The sequence below is a fragment of the Diplodia corticola genome, assembly GCF_001883845.1.
Source record: "Diplodia corticola strain CBS 112549 chromosome Unknown scaffold1, whole genome shotgun sequence".
Classification (NCBI taxonomy): domain Eukaryota; kingdom Fungi; phylum Ascomycota; class Dothideomycetes; order Botryosphaeriales; family Botryosphaeriaceae; genus Diplodia; species Diplodia corticola.
In genome coordinates, this window is record NW_017971480.1 from 240,510 (window position 1) to 253,879 (window position 13,370).

At 57.0% G+C, this 13,370-nt stretch overlaps 5 protein-coding genes across 5 annotated transcripts; 3 read left to right on the forward strand and 2 right to left on the reverse strand.

Moving 5' to 3' along the window:
- Positions 1 to 443: 443 nt before the first annotated feature.
- BKCO1_100072 (uncharacterized protein) lies at positions 444 to 1,103 on the forward strand (the record flags this gene model as incomplete). The annotated part of the gene is made up of 1 exon (XM_020270093.1): positions 444 to 1,103. One exon carries the CDS (start codon positions 444 to 446, stop codon positions 1,101 to 1,103), a length of 660 nt encoding a protein of 219 aa, XP_020135232.1.
- Positions 1,104 to 2,167: 1,064 nt separating this feature from the next.
- Positions 2,168 to 4,220, reverse strand: BKCO1_100073 (hsp70-like protein; the record flags this gene model as incomplete). Its single annotated transcript, XM_020270094.1, has 3 exons — positions 2,168 to 3,361; positions 3,447 to 4,033; positions 4,091 to 4,220. 3 exons carry the CDS (start codon positions 4,218 to 4,220, stop codon positions 2,168 to 2,170), a joined length of 1,911 nt encoding a protein of 636 aa, XP_020135233.1.
- A 2,387-nt stretch (positions 4,221 to 6,607) lies between these two features.
- On the forward strand, positions 6,608 to 7,580 carry BKCO1_100074 (hemerythrin hhe cation binding domain-containing protein; the record flags this gene model as incomplete). Its single annotated transcript, XM_020270095.1, has 2 exons — positions 6,608 to 7,031; positions 7,093 to 7,580. The coding sequence occupies 2 exons, from the start codon at positions 6,608 to 6,610 to the stop codon at positions 7,578 to 7,580; spliced, it is 912 nt and encodes a 303-aa protein (XP_020135226.1).
- An 837-nt stretch (positions 7,581 to 8,417) lies between these two features.
- On the forward strand, positions 8,418 to 9,815 carry BKCO1_100075 (uncharacterized protein; the record flags this gene model as incomplete). Its single annotated transcript, XM_020270096.1, has 2 exons — positions 8,418 to 9,240; positions 9,304 to 9,815. The coding sequence occupies 2 exons, from the start codon at positions 8,418 to 8,420 to the stop codon at positions 9,813 to 9,815; spliced, it is 1,335 nt and encodes a 444-aa protein (XP_020135227.1).
- Positions 9,816 to 10,450: 635 nt separating this feature from the next.
- On the reverse strand, positions 10,451 to 12,179 carry BKCO1_100076 (uncharacterized protein; the record flags this gene model as incomplete). The annotated part of the gene is made up of 2 exons (XM_020270097.1): positions 10,451 to 10,852; positions 10,902 to 12,179. 2 exons carry the CDS (start codon positions 12,177 to 12,179, stop codon positions 10,451 to 10,453), a joined length of 1,680 nt encoding a protein of 559 aa, XP_020135228.1.
- Between the last annotated feature and the right edge of the window lie 1,191 nt (positions 12,180 to 13,370).

The following is a 13,370-nucleotide window of genomic DNA, read 5'->3' on the forward strand; positions in this document are numbered from 1 at the left end:
GAGGACGCGTGCAACGATGCGGATGCTGTTGCACTGGAGACACGCAGCACCTAATGCACGCGCTCGTCTCTGTGGCTTTCCCATCTTTCCTGCTCATGCGCCAGGATGACGTCGATCATTTCTTCGTCTCAGGCTGCAGCTGTTGGTGCCACGTGACCGCTGCATTCCCCCACTGACTCGCGGCCAATGGAATTTCCTCACGCGTCTCCAGCCCAGATCGCGGCGTCCATTCCGGCTCGCAACCTTAATTGCCAGACATTGAGTGCTGCAATCGTCTTACACCCCCGCCTAGCTCCGCATCCTGCTCGAGAGCCGCCTTCATCTGTCTCGCGTCGACAAGCCCACCTCGCCCTCCATCTCCCGCAACCGGCCCGCTACCCGTACCGCAGACTTCCGTGTCCGAACCGCCCACCCGCGACTTTTCTTCTTCCCACACGAGCACAATGGGTTGGTGGTGGAGCTCAGACCCCCAAACTCCCGTCACAAAGCCCTCCGACCCCACGCCTGACCCGGTTCCAACATCGTCGCAACCGCCCGCCAGCCCCCGCGATGTCACCGACAAGCCTGCCGTCGTAACAGACAACCTTCCGGCCGCTCTGTCGCGCGAGCAGAAAGAAGAGCAAGAGTTGCAATCCGTCATCGCCGAGTTCCAAGCCGCCATCAAGCAAGATGAGGAGCGTCGCGGCACGAGCCCCACTACCACGGATGCCTCTGCTGAGTCCAGCACGCCCGCCGACCCCACGCTGTCCACCTTCCCCACCACCATGAGCTGCCGCCAGGCCTTCGATGGGGCCTTCTACTGCCAGTCACTGGGAGGACAGGCCCTGAACATCTACCGCTACGGCGAGATGCGCTCCTGCTCCGAGAACTGGTCCGACTTCTGGTTCTGCATGCGCACCCGCTCCTACGGCGCCCCCGAGAAGGCGCGCGTGGTCTCGGAGCGCTACCGGCAGAAGGAGGCCAAGTACCACAGCGGTCCCAGCAGCGAGGACGTGTGGGAGGAGCGTAAGCCCGGTGAGGAGCTTCGCAATCCCTTCACCAAGGACCCGGATCAGATCGAGATTCCGGGCTTGCCCCAGAGGCGGAAGCAGACAACGGCGTAGTCGGTGGGAGCATAGATGGCTTTACTTGGGAGAGGCCAAAGGTGCATACCTTGTCGAGCCGGCGCTGGAGTATGAATAATGCATATGGTTGGCGTTGTTGAAAGTTTTTGAGGCGTTGAAGTGAGAAAATGATACCCAAAAACGCTACATAAGAGCGGGCCGAGATTCCCATGAGGCAACGGGGTTTAGTGTACGGATATGTAGATATTCTAGGAATACTCATCTCTTAAAAGTCGACTTAACTGTGAGCGATCTATCCGAAACGCATCTTGGCCAACATGTATCTAGTATTCCACTGCCATCGATTGGATCTCTTAACACTATGTCTACGGGAAAAACACTGTTGGATTATAAAGTTAACTAACGTAGCTATATCTACCTTCCGTGGGTAGTGGAATCCTATGTCCGGATGCACTTATACAGGTGTACACACATCTACGTCCGGACATCTACTTCGACTACCTATGAAGGCAGTCCGTTTGAAATCACATTTACGTCCGGATGTCTGCTCCAACTACCCATGAATGCAGCCCGTTTAGAATCACATCTACGTCCGGATGTCTGCTTCGAGTACCCATAAAAGCAGCCCGCCTAGAATTACATCTACGTCCGGTTATGTGCTTCGACTACTGACGAAGAAATGCAATTTAAAATTACGTCTACGACTCCATATCTGCTTCAGCTGCCCGTGTATGAAGAGTCATGTGATTAATCTGGCTTTGAAACTTCCGCTTTCCAAGTGTCTGGCGAAGTAAACGACCACTTAAGACATCACCTTTCTACAGTATTCACGCTGTAATGCAGAGGCACCGAAACGTAGTAGTAAATAGTATATTTTTGGCACCCCCCCCTGAGGGGGATGCTTGGTGATGATTGGTAAAGATTAACTGCAATCCCATGCACAGCAAACTTTTCATTCCGCCGTCATGATATCATGAAAAAGGAAAAGGAACCCAGCACAAGCAATGCAAACCCAAAACCCTATAGTGGCTCTAAAACTCCGAACCGCCATCATAGATGGGAATCTATGCTAAAGAAAAGAGAGGGCTGGTATGCGCACCAATTTAGTCAACCTCCTCGACGGTGGGGCCGTCGTCGCCGCCAGCGCCACCGGGAGCGGCACCGCCGGGCGCGCCAGGGAAGCCGCCGGGAGCACCGCCCTCACCACCAGAGCCGTAGAACTTCATCATGATGGGGTTGGCAACACCCTCAAGCTCCTTCTGCTGCTCCTCGTACTCCTCCTTGGTGGCCTGCTGGCTGTCGTCCAACCAAGCAACAACCTTGTCGATCTCAGCCTTGAGCTTCTCCTTGTCGCCAGCGTCGAGCTTCTCGTCGACCTTGGGGTCGGAGAGGGTGTTGCGGAGGGAGTAAGCGTAGGACTCAAGAGCGTTCTTGGCGGAGATGCGGGAAGCCTCGGCCTCATCCTCAGCCTTGTACTTCTCAGCCTCGGCAAGCATGCGCTCGATATCCTCCTTGGAAAGGCGACCCTTGTCGTTGGTGATGACGATCTTGTTGGTCTTGCCGGTACCCTTCTCGAGGGCGGAGACGTTCATGATTCCGTTGGCATCAAGGTCGAAGGTGACCTCAATCTGGGGAACACCGCGGGGCGCCGGGGGAATACCGGTAAGCTCGAACTTGCCGAGCAGGTTGTTGTCCTTCGTGCGAGCACGCTCACCCTCAAAGACCTGAATGAGGACACCAGGCTGGTTGTCGGAGAAGGTGGAGAAGACCTCAGACTTCTTGGTGGGGATGGTGGTGTTGCGCTTGATCAGAGGAGTCATGACACCACCAGCGGTCTCGATACCGAGGGAGAGAGGAGCGACGTCGAGCAGAAGGATCTCGTTGGTGGACTTGGAAGAAGTGTCACCAGACAGGATAGCAGCCTGGACAGCGGCACCGTAGGCAACAGCCTCGTCGGGGTTGATGGACTTGTTGGGCTCCTTGCCGTTGAAGAAGTCGGAGACCATCTTCTGGATCTTGGGGATACGGGTGGAGCCGCCGACAAGGACGATCTCGTGGACGGACGACTTGTCGATCTTGGCGTCACGGAGGACACGCTCGACGGGCTCCATGGTGGAGCGGAAGAGGTCCTGGCAAAGCTCCTCGAAACGGGCACGGGTGATCGAGGTGTAGAAGTCAATGCCCTCGAACAGGGAGTCGATCTCGATCGAGGTCTGAGCAGAGCTGGAAAGGGTGCGCTTGGCACGTTCGCAGGCAGTGCGGAGACGGCGGAGGGCACGAGCGTTGGCGGTAAGATCCTGCTAATTGTTAGCAAATTCATGGTCAGACGAAGCATTCAAATGGACGACTCGCCTTCTTATGCTTGCGTTTGAATTCAGAAACGAAGTGGTTGACGAGACGGTTGTCGAAGTCCTCACCACCCAGGTGAGTGTCACCGGCAGTGGACTTGACCTCGAAGATACCCTCCTCAATGGTAAGAAGGGAAACATCGAAGGTACCACCACCAAGATCGAAGATCATGACGTTGCGCTCGCCGGTGGCCTTCTTGTCAAGACCGTAGGCGATGGCAGCGGCAGTAGGCTCGTTGATGATACGGAGGACGTTCAGGCCGGCAATGAGACCGGCGTCCTTGGTAGCCTGACGCTGAGAGTCGTTGAAGTAGGCAGGGACGGTAACAACAGCGTTGTTGACGGTGCCACCAAGGTACGACTCAGCGGTCTCCCTCATCTTGGTCAAGACCATGGACGAGACCTCCTCAGGGGTGAAGGTCTTCTCCTCGCCCTTGAACTCGACCTGGATGATGGGCTTGCCACCCTTCTCAATGACCTTGAAGGGGAAGTGCTTCATATCAGCCTGGACCTCGGCGTCGTTGAACTTGCGGCCGATCAAGCGCTTGGCGTCGAAGACGGTGTTGTGGGGGTTCATGGCGACCTGGTTCTTGGCCGAGTCACCGATCAGACGCTCGGTGTCTATGCGAAAGTTAGCAGATGCTCGACGGGGTCAGGCTGGAGTGTGAGGCGGCTTACCAGTGAAGGCAACGAACGAGGGCGTGGTACGGTTGCCCTGGTCGTTGGCGATAATCTCGATGCGGTCATCTCTGAAGATGCCGACGCACGAGTAGGTAGTACCCAAATCGATACCGATGGCGGGCGCCATTGTGATGTGAGGGTGAAAGGATCTAGGTGACGGGTATCAAAAGGTGGAAAGGAAGAAGAAAGGCTGTGAAAAGTTTGCGGGTAGAAAGCTTCAAGCCTTCGTGCGATTGAATGCGCAAGAGTATTCTGGAGGATGAAGAAGTATGGTTGAGCGTTTGCGGGCGGATGGTACTTAAGTGAAAAGTGCAGGCCGAAAGAAGGTGCTGGAATCTGGCAGAAGCATCGCGGAAATCTGACGCCACAGCCCACAGCAACACCGCGCGCTGGGCCAGCCACCACCAGTGATGTCAGCAGCCGCTTTCCGACGCAACTGGAATATCCTGGAACCCGCGCGCACCGTCGCCACAGATTTCTTTTTGCGGCCATTGCACCCGCTGCAGGGCCTGCGTGGGCCTCAACGGTTTCTCCTCTCGCTTTGCAAGGCTGGAACGATGACGCGCTTCTGCCCCGCCAGATTGTGGCTAGTGGCATTATCCTGTGCGATGCAGATAAGATTAGATTCGCTGCCTCACAGCCTCGTCGGGCACCCAGCACAAGGCACACAAGGCAGGGTCAGAGCCGCCCCACAGCCAGCAGCTTCAAGAAACTTCTCGTCGCGGCGAGGCGGTCCACTACTCAGCCCGGCTGCGGTGGTAACCGGTAGCCCAGCCCAGGAGCTCATCAGCCCAGCAGCTCATCATCAGCCCAACATGCTCACGGCCCTTCTTGTCCGCCCACGCCATTTTCATCACGTCTCCAGCGCCCACCTGCGCTTGAAGCCACTGTCGATTTGCACAGCCACCTGGCGCACATGCAGGTTCTGGCATCGGTGTGAGGTGCAGGTAGTTAGGCTGCAGCGCCGCCGTCTGTCTGTTGTCAGCCTCTGCTTGCTGGCATTGCCAGCGCAGTGCCTTGGAACAGGCTCGTGTTCCAAAAATTAATCCGAGATGGTAGGCTTTTGCCGTTGCTCTGTTGAGATGGGACGATAAATTGTGAAGGGCTGCAGCTTGACAAACAGTGGTTGCCGGCATTTGTCGAGTCTCAAACTATACTGACACCAGCGGTTTGGCTTCGACGATACATTTTCAGCTACTCGTTTTCATGCCTTGTTGACTAACCACTGTTACAGTTGCCTGGCCAGCTGTTCCTCGTCGCCTCAGAGATGCGGGTGCCTGAATTACAAGGCAGACACCTAGGCACAGAGATAACAGCTTCCCAAAATTTGCGGTGAACTTTTTGCCGGGCTTGAATAATACTCCGTTGCAAATGTTGAAGACGAAGGCCGTCCCATACCAGGTCACAGCCGCGCGACACGCACAAGAAATTCGAAAAGGGCACGCTAGCGGGGACTCCACGGGGCGCTCACCGCATTCCTTCCCCGCAGACTTGCACCTTGTCAAGCAGGGTGGTGTCGCAAGGAGGCGCGTGTACACGTCAGAAACGGGAACAGTGTGGTCCGAGGGAGGTTTTTTTTTTTTTTTTCCTTTGGAGGGATGTTGTGCGACGTTTTGGCAGCCACACGTTCAATGCCCGGCTGGCAGATGCATCAGGCATCGGAATCGCAGTCATTGCGGCCATTCGATTCGACACGGATGGATTGAAGGCAACTCGAAACGCACTCCAGCGGAGCGGGAGGATCGGAGCGTGGAGCGGAGACGCGGGGGGGCGTCACATGGCCAAACTCTTGGCCGAGAGCGGGAGGCGTTTTTGCGAGAGGCGGGCCGGTGTTGCACTGCGCCCACCCGACACCGCGCCCACCACCATGGACACCAGATTCATCAACCTTCAACGAAGGGCTTCAACCTCAACCCTCATCTTCCGAACCGAGTTGACCGGAACGACGCGCAGACCGATGAGACTACTCGCCCTGCAAGCATCAGCAGATCAACGACCAAGGAAATCACCTGTCACTGCCCTAAGCCGACTTTTTTGAGGTGCAATCTATTTCTTCGCAAGCGGTTCGCACGGCCAGAAGCCAGGAATGCGAGATTTGGCCAGTGTTGAAACGGAGAGTGTCTGGAAAGGGAAGTCACAAGAGATAGCTTGTGTCAGGAATGACAGACAGCTGGCATGCCGCTCGGCCATGGGCGTCGAGCTGCTCCTGCAATTGACTGCTAAACTGCCTGCTTCGGCCCTGGCTAGCGGCATTATTAACGCTTGGTGAAGGCACATGAAGGCACGTCTGGGCACATCTGGGCCTTCGGTCCAGGAGCTGTGCGACAGCTCCAGCCAATCACGGAGATTAGATTTCTCATCCGAGCTCCGGGCCCGCCATTCTCCGCCATTCCCAGAGCTCCCATCAGTTGACCATGGGCTGATTAGGGCAGCTTGCTTATCGAGCTCCATGTACCGACAGCTGCTGAAAAGCTGCATCATGGCTGCATCCCCGCTTTCAATCCGGCTTCAGCCATGCTTGCCTCCAGATTCCGCCTACTCCGCACCCTCGTAGCATTGGGAATTGCCCTCCTCTGCACCCAGCTGCCTGCCACCATGTCTGCCTCGGCGAGCTCTATCCCCGCCGGCACCCCCTGGGCTGACGGCCCTTGCCCCCTCATTGAGACGCCCCAGTATGCGACCAAGAAGGACGACATCTGGACCAAGGGCGCCACCCACATGGCCCTCCTGCACAATGCCATCCTCCGCGGCTTCAACACCGTCTACTTGCAAGCCCCACACATCAAGGACGCCGATAAGACCGACTTTGTCGGCTACAGTCTCGCGTGGTTCCGGTTCGTCAAGAGCCACCACGATGACGAAGAGGCCGAGCTCTTCCCCAAGGTTGAGGGAGTGCTGAACGAGAAGGGCATCTGGGAAGGGACGCACAAGGAACACGGTGAGCAGGCCAAGCATCCTGAGCTAGACATTGACCAAGCACTGACGGACTGCTCCCACAGAGTCCTTCCTGGAGGGCCTCGGTGCCTACAACACCTACCTGACATCCCTGTCTTCGCCCGCAGCCTTCGACGGCAGGGAGCTCGTCCGCATCATGGACACATTCCGCGAGCCATTCAACGACCACTTCCACTCCGAGATCAGGACGATCGCCACCTTCGCCGATCTTCCCTCGGCGCCTGCGCCGGACAGCCCGGAGGCTGCGAACGCATCGGCCACTTTCAAGGCGTGGGGCAAAACGACGCTGACGAAGGCGGGCATGACGGACGTGGTGCCCTTCTGCCTGCTGAACTTGGACAGGACATACGAGGACGGCATGTGGGCGACGTGGCCGCCGATGCCTGGTCCCATCCGGTGGATGATGGTGAACGTGTTTGGAAGCTGGAACTGGGGCTGGTGGCGCTTCAGCAGCTGCGACGCCAGCGGCCATCCGCAGCCTTTATACGCCCTGCAGGACGGTCAAGGGGCTGACAAGAAGGAGGAGCTGTAACTCGCGCACCTTCGCAAATGTGGCGCTACGGGTCAGGAGACGTAGCAACTGCCCCGAGGATGTTCGGATATCGATGGGAGTTGGTCCGGTGCTTTCTCGAGCGGCTTTCGATTAAGGGTAAGGGTACATGAATGGTATTGATCAATTTCTGGAACTTGTGAAGAATGCAGCGATTATCTGGTGTTTCATGGTGCCCCATTGCCCCATCGACATCCGAAATACCACTGCTCCAGGCTCAGATTTCGGGTGTCGAGCCGGCTGTCGGAAGTGTCGGGGTGCGTAGGATGTCCATGTTGGCCGAGGTGTCTCTCGGATGATGCTCCGTCTCCGTCAATGTGCCCTTCTTATCTGCGGTCTTTGAAAAGCTGACACAGACTTACCGTAGACATATCATACATGGCGGGCAGCGCGGAGGGCCTAGGAGCCCGACGGATTGATAAAGGCGGGGAAGTCCAGGGTTTAGCAGCGCGGAAGCGTTATTCTATAGCTGGACCTTCTCAGCACGTGGGCGGAGACACACATAAAGCGCGATTATAGCTCTAACGACTATGTGCGCATATTGAATTGCGCGCGAACACGTACATATAACGCTCTAACGCGAGCACGACGCCCGGTATTTCTAGTTTATACTCGGTTGCGAAGTACCTTGGAATCAATACCTTATGCCTCACCCTCACTTTCTCTTGGCACCTTCTTATTTTGGCATCGGATTTTCGGGCCCGGTGAGCAGCTGTAGTCACTACCTGCTGGCAACATAAAACCCTAGTCCCTCTTTCTTCTACACCATCCTCCTCCATCTGCGCTCCACTCTTTGACGAGCTCCACCCAACACTGACCATGGAGAATTCCGGCATGCCGAACGCCTACCACCCGGCCGGCTCTGGCACCCAGCGTGTCCCGCAGCCTTTCCAGCCACCCAACGGCTACGCCAACCTTGGTCAACTTTCCGTGCCTCCCTTCACTCCGGGCCCTGACCCGTCACCCAGGGTCATTCCGGCTTCGTTGCTGCATGGCCCGTACGCTGCTGGCTACTACACGTACACCCCCGGTCCCCAGCCTCAGTACCAGTACCATCCGGCGTACAACCATACCTATCCGCGCCAGCACAACTACGTCTACCCTCAGCCCCCGACAACCTTCATGCCCCCGTACCAGAACATGCTCTACGGTACGAGCGGATCCCCTCCTTGCACTCAGGCCGCTCCGCTCGGCGCCAGTTGCACTGCTGAAGACAAGACACCCGCGCCCCGACTCGGCATGAGCAGTCCCATGCTCAAGCGTGACCATATCCAAAAGAGTACCCGGATTGACAACCCTAACCACGCCAATCTTAGTAACTCCCGATTGTTCGATGGGAGCCGTAACCCTGAGGACGCCGCCGATCATGTCAAGAAGGATCCGTTGAAGCAGCCCAAGGCCACGTTCAAGGAGGCACTCAAGTCGAATGACGTGATTTTGAAGAGGGCCGACAAGCTATTCAAAGACAACGTCCCCTCCAAGGTCACTGGAAGGCCCTTCAACCTCCCACGTGCCCCGACTTTTGATGAGTTCGAGAAGGCGAGGGTCAAGTGTGACAAGAAATTGGACCTTCTCAACGAGAGATTGAAGAAGGTTAGGCTTAACACGACGACGGGCGTCGCACCGGGCAAGCACACTCCAGGTAAGCATACCCCGATACCATACTCTATAGAAGGAACTTTAGTTACTAAAGGCCGTATTGCAGTCAAAACCGCTTTGCCTACGAGCGCACCCAAGAATCTTGCGCCCAAGGAACATACGAGTGAGGCGAACAATCCCAACCTCACCGCGACCTACGAGAAAGATGCAGGCACACCGAAGCCCCTCTTCCAACCCGTCGTCACCGCTCCCGGCATGAGCACCCACGCCGATCTCTACCGCGCCATGCTCACGCCGCCGCGCACGCGCGCCTGCGCCCCCAAATCCGCGTCCCACCTCCTCCGCAAGGAAGAGGAGCTCAACTTCGGCGCTTACGAGGCCGCGTCGTGCGGCCAGCGGGCCGGCAGCTCCCCGGACAGCTCGAGCTGTGCGGGAATCGCCACGCCCAAGGAGCCGCTGGTGTTCGAGCTCGAGGACGCCTTCTTCGACATGCTCGGCGACTTGAACTGGTGGCATACGGTCTGGGTCAGGGGTTCTCTGACGCAACGTGCTGCCATGAGGGCGAAGATGGAGGAGATTGTGCAGATTGGGACCAGAATCTATGAAGCCCGCGACTAGACGGGCGGCAAGGAGCTGGGCACGGCCGAGGGGAAAAGTAGATGGTGCCTTCTAGATTGAACTGGGAAGTCAAGGAGATTGCTGGATGGTACGATGTTGCTTTGAAAGGAAGTCCAGGCATTTGATTGGCCGGTATCTGGCGGGAGGCGTAGATGATCGAAACTGAAAGACTACACCACAGATTTGATACCAGGTAGGCCAGTTAGTCACGAAAGGCACTCTAGTTTGAAGCGAAGTAGGCGCGTATGCGGAAACGGGAATGCTGGGTGACCTAGAACGATGGTCGATTTCCATAAGAATTTACAACTCATGCACGGCACCGTTAAAAGGCTTAGGGCGTGAAATCTGGGGAGGTGACGGGCCTTGGATTGAGCTACCTGAGAGAAAGCACTAAATACCTCCCTTTGTCATCGCGCCATCCAACACCGTGTTGCCAAATCAAGAAGTTCCGGAAAGCCTTCGACAACCATGTCACCCCCCCCCAAGCAACTATCTGATCCCGCTCGGGTAGCTTCATTCGCCCATGACGTTCCGTATCCGGTGCCTAGTAAGACTTCACAGAGAAGAATCTAGCCAACACCCGACCCCACGCACCAACGAATCGAGATACCCATACTCCCCCTCCCGCGATCCAATCAACAGTCGGACTCGACGTCGGTCGAACGTACTCCGAGTGCTTCCTGCACGCCTATGGTGCGGCGCAGATCGCGCAGCAACAGGCGCTTGGTGTGCTCGGTGCCGTTGGCATAGAGGTGCCAAAGCCGGGTCACACAGCTGTCGATCTCGTCCATGTTGGAGTCGTCGTTCAGCGCGGGCGAGCGCACCGGCGCTGCGGCGCCGAACGGATCCGCGTCTTGCTCGCCGCCGAGAGTGATCTGAAAGCCGTCGGAAAGCGGAAGCGCGCCGGCCGGAAGAGTCCGGACGGTTGGGGAGACGGCACCGCCTTGGTCGGGGCTCGTCTTTCGGAAGTGCTTGCTGGTGCCCGTCGCTGCGGCGAGTCGGTTCGGCGTCGTGATGCGGGGGTTCCTGATCTGAGTCTGTGGCACGTTATCTGACGTCTAAAAGCATTGCTCTGCTGTTGCGTACCGATGGTCCCGGCTCCGGCTCATGGCAGCCTGAGAAGGGAATTGTTCCCACGGCAGGCGTCTGCGGCGGGCCGACAGCCATGAAATTCAGACGCCGCGCAGCCTTCTCCTGCGCCATGACCGCCCAGGACTCCGGATACACCGCGGCCGCCTCTTCCTCGCCGATCAAGCAAGCCCCTCCGCCGATGCCATCGTCCTCTTCCCCATCTGTGCTCGCCGCCGCTGCGCGGGTCGGGCTTCCGCAATCGGTGTACCGCAGTCTCCGCGTGCTCTCTCCGCCCCTCGTCCGTAGACTCGTCCGCAGACTCGACCGTGGCGGCAGAGAGCCGGCAACCGCATGATCCTCTCCATCACCGTGCTTGTCGTGCACTCCGCTCATCTTGGTCCAGAAACCGCGGCTGGCGGCCAGCGGAGAGTCAGGAGAGTGAAGAGAAGACGGAGAAGGGCTCGGCGTGCGCAACGTCCTGGCAGCGGGCGGGCCTGAGGGAGACGAGTGACGGGAGCAGCGCTCGTCATCCTCCGTCGTTGTCGTCATAGTCGTCGTCGTCGTCGTCGTCGTCGCTTCAGGTCCGAATACGTCGCGCGATACGTCGTCACTCATGGCAGAGTCATCGCCCTCGTCACGTGCGACGTCAACGTCAGCGGCCACTGGCATCGTGTTGTTGTTGTCGGCCGTTGCTTGCGCGGCACGGGCTTCGTTGTAGTAGTTCTCAAGGTGAGGGTACGTCGTCTGGTGGGGAGCGCCGGCGCGTGCGCGGTGAAGTAACGACGGCGCGGACGAGCTGCGACGCTGATGGGGATGGACAACTGCACTGTGAGGGTTTGATAGAGGCGGTAGTGCTGGCAAGTGGACAGATCCAGATCGACGAACCGCGAGAAGCTGAGCGATAGGCATCGTGTCGATGACTGTAGGTCGCGCAGGGTGTGGTTGCAGTGATGGCGGCGGCGGCGGCGGTCGTGTTTTGGACACCCGCCCCAAGATCTTCTTGATCCAGCTAAGCCAGCGATCAGTGACGGATGGTGCTTGAGGCGCGCGCACGAAGACGACGGCGATTTTGGGGTGGCGATGAGCACTGTCTGCCTGCAAGCGGCGGTTGAAAGGGTTCAGTTGAGAAAGGTGAGTGAGAGGAAGCTCTGGTGGTGTCGTCACTGTTGGATATATGCCACGCACACAGCCAGCAAGCGAATCCATCCCCATGGCCGCATTAGCCATGAGCTCGTGGCTTGCTGCCTGCCTCCCAGAAGCCAGACAGACAATCGCGGTAGACAACACCACCATTTCCTCAACCCACGACTCGACTGTTCACGGCAAAACGAGACCATTCGGCCACATGGCAAGCTCATTGGCTCGTCAAGCCCGCATTCCGGTAGGCTCCCGCTCGTCCGTTGTTCCCGGTTTCTGGTAACGAATCAGTATTCCCAACTCCACGATCGCATATGCTGCTTACTGAGACGTACCTTCTTCGCCACATCTCAGCCCTACCGTCCTGCACGTCTCACCTCACGAACGCCACCCTGCATCCCATGATCGAGCCTTCACACGAGAGTGGCGGCACCAAATCGTGTAAAGCACAGGACCAATCACAACATCAGGACCTGGAACGTAGTTTTTTTTGGGGGGAGGCATCCATCGTACCCTTTTTTTCCAACTGCCTACAGCTATATACCCAAAGAGAGCCGCAAGACGGCTCTCTACATACCCAGACGTATTTTCCTTCCTCCCACCAATGTCCAGAACAGCTCAAAATAAGAAGTCTACAAAAAGCAAGCGCAGAGGACCAATCGTAACCATTTCCCGTTCCGGTACCGTTTCCATTGACGTTCAAGATAAATAGGAGACAAGAAAATAGATAGCACAAAACGCTTTGAGAAGTTCAGCCATTCGTTGATGATTAAACACCATACAGGATACAATGCGCCCCGGTCTGGGAATACTCCGTACCAGAGACAAGGGCCGCCCAGAAGGTGCGGCGCCAAGTGCTCGCATACGAGTTCGGTGCCTTGCAAAAGTAGTAGCGTCGTTCTGCTCTTGAACAACTTGTTTTGGTTTCGTTTCATCTTTCGTGGGTCTTCGTTTGTTCCTCGTTTGCTCGCGCAGGCTATGCAATCCCAAAAAAGCAAAGAAGAGGCCAATCTTCGAAAAGACCAGGTAAAAAAAGTTGAAAACGCTGAAACATGTCGGCATACAGCCATCCGCTGCCGCGTAAGAGATACTCCAGAGGCGATAGAAATGCGAACTGCAAACACACGCTGTTGAGGTATCGTCTCATCATCGGCGTAAGCGGGCGTGAGAAATTGTAACCAGAAACGCCGTTCAAAATTCGTTAGAGATGGAATTGCAGTGGGTAAACGTGACGGAACCCTTTTTTGGTGGGTCGTCGGGATATCAAGCGGAATGCTTGCTTGCGCTCGTGCTCGTCATCAGACCGTCAGTCGTGAAAAGTGCCGCCGTAGCCGAAAGATTTGTTCG